A 10,264-nucleotide genomic window follows, 5' to 3' on the forward strand; every position below is an offset into this window, starting at 1 on the left:
TTATAAAATGTATCAGTTAAAAAAATCCTTTCTTTTATGGCTGTTTTGCTTCTTATTTATCCTCTGTCAACACAAACTGTCTGCTGATATACATGTATCACATTACATCAATAAAGGCTCTCTCTAAATGGTCCTGCAGCATGTTTAGCCATGATAAATCATGATAATTAGTTTAGATAATTAGATTATGTGCTTCGAGTAACATTTTTGACAAATTCATTACACCAAAACTTTAAGCTTTAATCTGTAAATTACAGATTGATCATCTCAAATAACTAGACTTGCACAACCCTTACATGGCTAGCTAATGTCAAATAGGTTATTGTGGTGACAGAGTTGCTGGGAGAAACAATTATGTCTGTGCACATTGGAGTACAATTGCTGGGCAGAACAGCAGAGATTATAACATGAATTAATAATAAAAAATCTCCATTAGATAAAACATCAAATAAATCTTCATAACATGAATTCAAATTGGAATTGAAGAGTGTGCTACTGCTTCTTTTTAGGTTGCCATTGTAATCCACTGAAGTCTATGTTTAGCTTTCCAAACAAACCACTGGTACTCTTCTCCACCACTCTTTCCTGTGCTCTCATTTCTTCTTTAATGCTCATTCACTTTTTTCTTCATTTTGGCTACAGAAATAGATAAAACCATTGTGAGTTACAGGGAGGAGCACAACTATAAAGGAAAAACTGCAAAGCTGATAATTGAAGCTGCACAGCAGTTTTTGAGGATTTATCTGTGGCATTGTTTCTTCTCAGCACTTTCACAAAATCATGACCCTTCCATATAAAAAAGCCTTTTAAATAATAAAGTCGGATCAATAAGCAGTATTTTATGGAGCATGCTTATGTTAAAGTTAAAATTCTATTGCTGCCAGCTTTTTAGTTTGCTGTGCAGATGCAATGTGTTTCTGTTTGTCAGTCTTTAGAGACAGCAAAGAGAAGACGCTTTGAAGTGAAATACAAAGGGCGGACTTGGCTTCTTGTTTGGGTGTGTGATGTATTTTAACAGCCAGGTATTTAGAACAATGAGGTAAGAGCTCAAGTCTGTTATTAGAGCTGATAAATGGAGGTTATGTGGAAGCGGGTTCTGGCCTGGGTTTGCACTGCGACCCTGACAGAACCTGACAGGTCATCCATCCCCACTGGTGCATGAGTCATCCATCCCCATGTAACAACCACGCCTCTACGGATGCTCTGCTCAGGATGACTGTGCCTTCTCTGCCTCCTTTTCCTGCTTTTCTCTTCCTCTTCTAGAAACAGGAAGACTGAGAAAATGTCCCTGCACCTCCAACCTGATCCACGGTCAGCTAGCTTCAGTACCATTAATCCGATAAAAGAACTGTCCTTTTATTTAGAATTTATTTTATTCTCTGGGAATTATTTTTATTTTAAAATGTGCAGAAACATTTGAGGCATTGAAATTGAGGACTGAATACTGTTGCATTTCATCAAGTTTTAAAGTTGCTATTTGGACCCCTCAGTAGAATCAACTTAATTTAGAAAATAGTTTGTAACCAACAGAAACACACATTTTTATATAAAGATGTCGTGTTTTTGTATTTTGTTGTCTGTCATAAATTAGTGATGATAAAATCTTCCGTGAGAGATACAAGCTTCCGAATCCAAATGTCTCCAGTGACATCACATAAGACAATAGATCAACTGTACATATTTTACTCTCTATTTGCTTTATTGTTAAAACAAATTCTTCCTTCAGATTTTCTGTAATACCAGCCGGTAATATGATGGTAAGGCTCGTGTGATGTCGTAAGCCAGGAAGACAAAACACAAATACAAAGCAAAAATGAGCAGTTTCTTCTTCAGTGCACTCTTCATTAAAAATTCTTTATTCTGAAATATTGCAGTGGTGATCCAACCTTCATTTCCCAGCTACATTTTGATTGTTAGTCCACATTTGTTAGTTAAAGATATGCCACTGGATTGTTCCTTTATTTCACCCTTCTAGTGTGTATGACTTACTTCATAGTGCAAAATTCTTTGCTTTTATCTTTTAATTGCAATTAGTAGTAATTTTCCTGCATCCTGAATACGTCTCCTGTATTATGACACATGCTTTCTAGATTGGTCTCTTGCACAAACCAACCTAAATTGAAAGTCCTTTAATTCAACCATTTTATACTATATATAAGACATTTTGTTTTCATCTTATTTTGTCCCCATTCCATGTTCCTGGCAATGACAGAATTATGTGGAAAAGTATAAGCTTAAAAATTTTAAATGAATCAAAGTCTCTCTCAGACGCGTCATCATTATTCAGCTGATCATGTACAAAAATATCAAGAAGCTTTTAGCTAATATGTTGAATGCACAAGGAATCATATCTTGTGCATATGAGTTCTAGGTTTTTAATGAAAAGCCGTTAGAGGCGGAAAAATACTTCAGATTAGAGTTGAAGTCAACCTTCCAGCAGGACAACAACCCTTATTATACAGACAGAAATGGAATGGTCTGCATCAAAACATATTCAGAAGTCAGAATGGCCCAGCCAAAGTCCACACCTGATTCCTATTGAGAATCTGTGAGAAGACGTGAACATTTAAAACTCTCCATTCATTCTGTAAAAGTTTAAGTCATTTTGCGAATTTTGAATTTTCACTTTTAAACCTGCTCCACAATCATGGACTACTTTACATTGACCTATCACTTAAAGTCCCAATTAAATGCATTGTAGTTTGTTGTTTTACTGTGACAAAAAGTTAATATTTTTGCAAGACACTGCATTACAATAAATAAACGCTTCTTCTAGTTGATTGCGTGAATAATTGTGACCCATTTTCTTCCTTTTGCTACTCAAACAAATCTCATATTAGACTCTTTTGGAACATATGACTGAGTTGACATCAGATAATTGAATCATCTGCTTGGTCGAATAGGTTTGAGAGCCATGAGGTCATACGCCGTGTGCTCTGACTCAGATGCAGCTCCCAGCAATAACCGTAAGCACAGATAAACTCCTCCATCAAAAGAAGCCATAGGACCCATTGGCTATGCATGTTTTAGGACCAAAAGCGTAAATAGACACCAGTCAGTCGCTCTTGTAATTATTTCCTGCTGCCTCCTCTGATGAATGAACCTCCTGTTTAGCACACAACCTTGGCTTTGATTCTGCAAATCTGTCACGCTGACACAACAAGGCCTGTCCTCACTGTTTACATCAAAGTGAGGTGCTGGCTGCTCAGCGGAAATCAAATGATTTAATTTGGATCGCGGTTGTGAAAAATGGCTGTCACTGACACCACAGAAGTCGAACCTCTCATCCGAGCGATTCCCTCTTTAAGACAGAGCGGAGTCAAAATAGCAGCAAGCAGCATTGTGTAATGTGCCTCTCTGCTCCGAACTGAGCAACGACAAGAGAACTCAAATCGATACGCCTCCCTCACACTCTGCCAAGAGAGAAGAGCAGGTGTTGGTGTTGTTTCCACTTTGTAGCTCGTCACGTGTGTGTGTGTTTTTTTTATGAAGTGGAATTGTGGCACAGTCTGTGAGATCAAAACATGTGAACCCTGCTGATCATACAGCTGCGTAAACAGTGCAAAAGAGTCTCCTTAAATTTGATTAAACACTTAATATCACAAGGCTGGCTGTAAGCTGAGGTCCCTGTGCTGGCGTTGCTCTTACTTCTGTTGTACCTACGCCTTCACAAGAAACAGCACTGATTGTTATACACTCTGAACTGAGTCACTGTTCATTTAAATTTCTCTAACCATGTTTGAAAGAACATGGAAGATGTTAAGTGAAATTAAATAAAATTTATTTGGACCTGCTTTGGCTTTATTTGTTTAGATTAATTGTTGTCACACTACCACCATGTTCTTTAGAGACTTCTCAAACATTAGCTTAAATTGATGTTAGATCACACAAGAAAATCAACACATTTGCATGTTTGTAGTAAAAAAAAAAAAAAAAAAAAAAATCAGAGCTCCTGACTGAAAAAGAAAAAGTTTAGGAAGGCCTTCATACTAGAAAAGTTGGATGTTTCACATCAACACTGACTTTCAAATCCAATATGGCTGACATGTATTTAGATTGCCGTGATGGCTCCAGAAATACACTTGATTTATTTTTCAGGGTTTCCGTCTCATCAACTTTTCCCACGAATTAAAACATGTGGCTACACACTGACATGGTTGCTTTTCAGAAAGACAGTGAAGATAGTGTTGTTGTTGAATCCCACCCTGAAGTCTATGTTCTAGCAAAGGTGGTTGAATGCTCTCCCAGTGCATGAGTAGGTTCTCTCCAGGCACTCCAACTTTGTCCTTTAATCCATGAGTGCTTGTATGAAAGTTAGTTGTAGCTCTTGTTAAAATACTGTATGCATAAGTCATCAAATAAAAAGCTATTTATTGTCTATACATGCTTGTCTAGGGCCACAGGGAGGCTGGAGCATATCTCCAGAGATGTTTTACGTGAGAGCCAGGGTAAAAACTGGACAAGTTGCCAGGGCATCACAGAGCAACACATGCAGAACAAAAAAAAATGTATGGACACACTCATGGTAAAGTTCAATTTGGAGTGATAACTTAACCTTGACAATGGGATCAAGCTGAGCTATCCAGTGAGAACACATGTCTGGGTACGATTTTATTCAGAAAGACTTCAGACTGGGACTCAAACCCAGGATTATTGCCTCTGCAAGGCAACAATCTTACTAACTGCACCACAAAACATCCAAAAAGGAAAAATCCATCTACAGTAAATAAATAAACACTGCTGAATCCTATTTCAACCTAGCCTGGTAAAAATCAACCCCTTGTCCTTCGCTATTTGCTTCACACAGACAGTCTAGGCTCTCTGCTGTTGCGAAACGATTGCTTCTTGGAGGTGTGGACTGTGTTGAGATTTAAAATTTTACCCATTTGCCTCCATTTTGCCCGTGACATTTGTAATGCACCAGTGAGACCGGAAATCACCTGTGCTGTAAAAAAAAAACATGCTCCAATGCTAAGCGAGAAGTGCCAAGCCGAACGAGGCGGCTATCAATGTTAATATAATATTTTGAAGTATGACGAACACTGACTGAATGGCATTGTTCACTTCCTCCACTGCCATTGCTAAAGCTACAGGCAGACTACAATTCAAAAACAGTGCAGAAAATCAACATCATTATTCACAACTTCTCCTTCTGTTCGCTTGATTGGCCCGGTTAAAAATCAACTGGAGACAATCCAAGTCAATTGGAGCAAGCCCCGGAAAACTTTTCAGTCACACTTATAAAATGTAGGGTGGAAGCTGCAAATCCTTTGACAAACATTCACCATATTTTAATGGCACAATAACGACTGCCATTTTAATGTTAAATAAAGTTTTCTGACATATCTTTTATATGACGTACTATTATTCATACCTCTTTTTTCTCAACAAGCAGAGAAAGATTGGTGTACTATAAGGCTTTGACATACACAGTTATATTTGCACCCAGATTATGCCTTAGATTTTTTTTTTTTTGATGCCCCAACCTCAGCAGTAACTTCAAAGGTCTTAGGATTTTCCCAATACTCTCCTAACTAGTCTGATCATGCAGTGCAAAAAAAAAAAAATCCTACGGCTTTTCAGACACAGTCAGGTTGGATTTGACATTATTTTCCTCATCAAATCTACAATTTGAGAAGAAAATGAAGCGCAGCATGACAGCCAAAGTCACCTCTTCCCAGTTCACCTTCCTCTGTTTCTACAACAGAGTTCTCAAAATACTCTCCTCTTCCATGTTTTATTTTAATATATATTTATTTGTATACATGTATTCAAAAGGGATAACGTACATCAATAAACATATAAACTTAAATGTAAATGTACCAAAAGGCTAGTTTTCATCGGTATTCCCAGTAGGTGATCTAAATAGGCGTCCAGATCAATGTGCTTGAACATCTCATCTCTTTAGCAATTTGGGCTTATTAGCTCTACATTACAGCTCATTTACATTACATTTACCTTGTAAATATTTGATACCATATGTTCCTCTGAGTACTACTACAGGCACAAGTACCACCAGTAGTACCTGTGCCACAGTTCGAGAAACATGCTCTAAATAAACAAATATATCATCGGCGTACAGAATGATAACAGATAATTAATAGAAAACCATTGAAATTAATCATTTCCTACAGATGTTTATTTGTATGGTGGGATATAGTTATGCCTATTATATATACTGTAACTTTCAATAAAAATCTGCTATATTTCCACTAAAAGTTCAAGGCCAAAATATGTATGCCTGTCTTATATGTACAGAACCAAATACACATAACATTTACATAGTTATATGCACATACTGTACCTGAGCATAACTTAATAATGCAGGCTCTTCTAATGGGATAGAATCCAGAGATTGATTAATCAAAGAAAGCACAGTTTATAGGCTGTATGTAAAAAAAAAATTAAGTACCCAGCCAAGATGTGAATAATGGCTCCATATAAAGTTTGTTCAGGGTGGCTGGATACTGAATGGCCCAACCAAATTATGCAGTACATCTACTACCCATATGCTTCCCAATTTTTTTTGCCTAATTTTACAATTCATAGACATAGGCTGGTTACTGATATGTAGGTATGGAACTTTAAATAGTTATGGCTTGAAAAGCACAAAAATAGATTGCATTAATATATTGAAATTATTTTTAATGACATCTGAAATTGTTTCCAGAATGACCAGTGTGATCTCTGGCTGTATACAGAGAAAAAATAAAATGTGATCCAACTTTAAAAAAAAATTGTTACAAGTAGTCAAATTAGGCTTATCCAAGTAAATATAAGTTTATTAAGATATCATGTAAAGCAAACGTAAATAAAGTAAGTTTGACAAACTTAATTTGATTACATGTAACAGATTACAGCATTTTTCTTCTTTAAGTTTGACCTCTGGTGGTCCTACCCCAGGTTTTGCTGCTGTGCACTGCTGATTCAGCTGGCTCAAAGATGGCTGCTACACTTCCCTCATGGTTACAAGAAAGACAAATTTAACTGTTCAGAATGGTTCCAGATGCAAAAGACACGGCTGGTCATGGTGTGGAAACTAAACTAAAGGTGCACCACTTGTCACTGTTTTAAAATGACACCTAACATCCTCTGACCTGAATGTCTGTAAAGCAACTAAGTGCAGGCAGGCTACTCAGACAGCTGTAGGTTGACTAATTAACCAGCTAAAACCAGCTTGTTATTTTACAATATAAATGGAAGAACATCAAAAAGCATATATTCAAGCTCTTGAAATGTACAACTGAATTTAACAAGAGTTCAATATTTTTGCCTATATTATATGTATTAAATTTAAAGTAACAAATTAAATTCAGGGTGCACATAGACATAATTTAGACATGAGTGAAATTGTGTGAGGTCTATTCACTGCTGATTTGCACATATGCATTTTGCTTTACATTTTTATTCCAGGCATGGTCTGAACTTAGACTAAGAATTAAAAATTGGTAGAAAGAAACACCCAGGGAGGAAAAACAAAGAATTTCATCACTGCAATACTGAATTGATCAAGGTTCCGTCAACTGGACCAATGTAAATATAAATACAGCAAAAACGGTAGCATTCATATACCAGAATCTAACACCAGCCTATGTCTATGGTGAAATCTTCAGGCAATCCAATTTGTGGCCCATTTTGTAACCTAAATGGACCCCACAAGCCTTGTAATAATGATTTAAATTGACAGATTACAGCTCAGTATAACAGAATGTCCTACAAAACCAAAGACATAATTCTGGCCATCGTTCTATATAATTTGGAAACATTTTTACCAGTTTTGCCCGCACTTTCGGTCAGGTAATTGGCTTCAAAAGTGGATTTAAGGCATAGAGATGTCTTAAAACAAAAAGGAAAGCATAGTACAGGGGAAAGTGATCCTTGAGGAAAATAGCGGTCCTCTGTTCTCAGGCATGAAATCAAGGTTATGAGTTAGTATGTGCAGTTCAGCATCCATCCGGGGGCTCTGCAAAGTGAGCTCTCCAGCAAGAAGACCTTTGTGTTAATCCGACCTGCGGCTTTGAGAATGTAAAACTTTACGTTTTTAAATAAGAGAGGGTGCAGTGATGGGTTATAATGGGCGGCCGGATCAGTCTCCTCTCAGCTCCGGCTTTAAGTCGGAGGGACAGTGGCTCCGTCCGCGGCCGCCTGCTCGGGGCCGCTGTTTTCGGTCACCGCGTCGCTCTCCTCCTCCGGGGTGAGAGGGACGCTCGTGTGCGTGTCACCGTGGGAAGATGCGTTCAGTTTTTCCGCGTGCGCACTCTCTGTCCCCGCTGCGCCGCGCGAGTAGACGAAGACCCTTTCCGCATAATTGCGCGGGGTCGCGGCCAGCCTGGTTTGGTTCACAGCCATATCAGTCACCACCACTGTCTGTGTAGAGTTCCACTCTGAGACGCTGCTGTTTGGAGAAACTGCTGAGATGTTCGCGGTCGGGGAGACCCCTTCAGGCACCACAGGCTTCCCAGATGAGGAGGATGCGCTGGTCGGTTTCCAGATCAGACTGTAGTAAATAGCCAGGATAATGGCTGCTAAGGACACCGACAACACATATGCAAAAACAGTGGCAAGTCTCACCCACTTCTTGTTAGTCTTAGCAGCCATTTTAGCCTTTTTGTCCCCCGTGTAAGTGGCAGGTTTGCCTCTCTCCATGTTGGGCATGAAGTCCCGCTCTCTCATGTTGCCCCTGCTTTTCCCTCGATGCTCCACTACCCCCTCCGTCTTGAAGGTTTTCTCCTGATCCCCTAGTCCAAGGAAAAGAGGAACCAGCGGGCCGAGGAGCAGGATTCTGCGCTGCAGCAATATTTGGATTATAGATGAATAGATTTCCCCTTTAATTTGTTTGATCTCGCCTCATTTTAGGTACCCGGTGCAGCGTTGCGTTTCATAACGCACATCAAGCATCCACAGGGTGACTGCGCGTTTCAGCATCTGAAAAAATAGACACTCCAAGGGAACATCTGGCTGCATGGGCCCACTGCGAATCCACAGGATGCGAACTGATGTCATGCATTAAAAAACGATGAAGTCCTTCCAGTCCACACTCAGAGATATGCCTGACTTATCTAGCAAATGAAGAAGCTGGCTCAGCTAAAAATACAGGCGAGGGGGCGGGCGGTGTCTCTTAAAGAAGTAGCAGCTGTGCGGCACCCCCAAGAGGAAGGGGGGGGGGGGGGGGGGACAAAAAAACCCCCATCATCTATCATCACCTTTACATCAGGACGATGCATGGAGACCAGGATGTTGCGGATTAGCTGAGCGGTCTTTCAAGAGTTTTAGATGCGCGCACCCAAGTGGATAGGATGCCTACAGTGTCAAAAAATAAATAAAATAAAAATAAAATACCGATTTATTCATTTTAGTGGAGGAGTTATGTAATGTAGGTCTAAATGTTACACTACAGCCAGAGGGCCCGTGTGTCACACAGTTCTTAATTTTAACCTCACATGAATATGTCCATCTTTTTTTCCTCACTGCTCAAATATATAAAGATTTATATCTTCTGAACTATTTTCAAAAGATTGATCCCCCCCCCCCCCCACAACCACAAATATTACGGTAATTTGTAGGGGTTCAATGTGCCAGACCGCACTTGACCAAAGTTGGGGTCTTAAGCGGAATCTGATTTCAGGCCCCTCCTTCAGTGGTTTTAAAGATGGAATCTGGGAAACTAAGGCCAGGTTTAATCGACCCGTTATCTGTCTCAGAAGGATACATTGCTCAGATATATTTGTAAACAAAGCAAGGTGAAACAGACACACACAAAAATACTAAATAGCATCAGACAGTATGTTTGTCTGCACATATATCATACAAAAATTATTATCTGCAGTTTTACGAAGTAAACTTATCAATTCCTTGAAATCTCAACTGTATTTCTTTTAACAATAAATAGTTATCTTTATTAATAGCACATGAATAAATATAAAATATTAGATCTCTGTTTTGTGTTAAAAAGTAAACATTTATGGTAGACCTTCATGGTTTACACTGACTTAGTTTGCTATTGCCTTGGGTTGGCTGTAGTGTCAGATAAAGTAGTGCATCTTTGTGAGACAAATTAAATGACCACAGCCATATAGGTCCCTAGTTTTATTCCTGATGTATTACCTGGTTTCATATAACTTGTATACTTTGGTAAACGTCTTTCCCTTTTGCAGCAGTTTGACCAGCAAAAAATATCTTGTCCTTAAGTGCATCCTTTCACAAGGTGGAAAATGCAAAGTGATTTCTCTGCATTTCAGCTGTGCAATTACACACATGAGCCAAC

General features: G+C 38.9%; 1 protein-coding gene across 1 annotated transcript; it reads right to left on the minus strand.

Moving 5' to 3' along the window:
• Positions 1-5,735: 5,735 nt before the first annotated feature.
• LOC106913918 (uncharacterized) lies at positions 5,736-9,055 on the minus strand. The gene is given in 2 exon segments (XM_014980366.2): positions 5,736-8,115; positions 8,118-9,055. Coding segments are annotated over 2 exon segments (585 nt in total). The 5' UTR covers positions 8,674-9,055; the 3' UTR covers positions 5,736-8,086.
• Between the last annotated feature and the right edge of the window lie 1,209 nt (positions 9,056-10,264).

This window comes from Poecilia mexicana, unplaced genomic scaffold (assembly GCF_051168715.1).
Source record: "Poecilia mexicana isolate PSO_F unplaced genomic scaffold, ASM5116871v1 scaffold_22, whole genome shotgun sequence".
Taxonomy (NCBI): domain Eukaryota; kingdom Metazoa; phylum Chordata; class Actinopteri; order Cyprinodontiformes; family Poeciliidae; genus Poecilia; species Poecilia mexicana.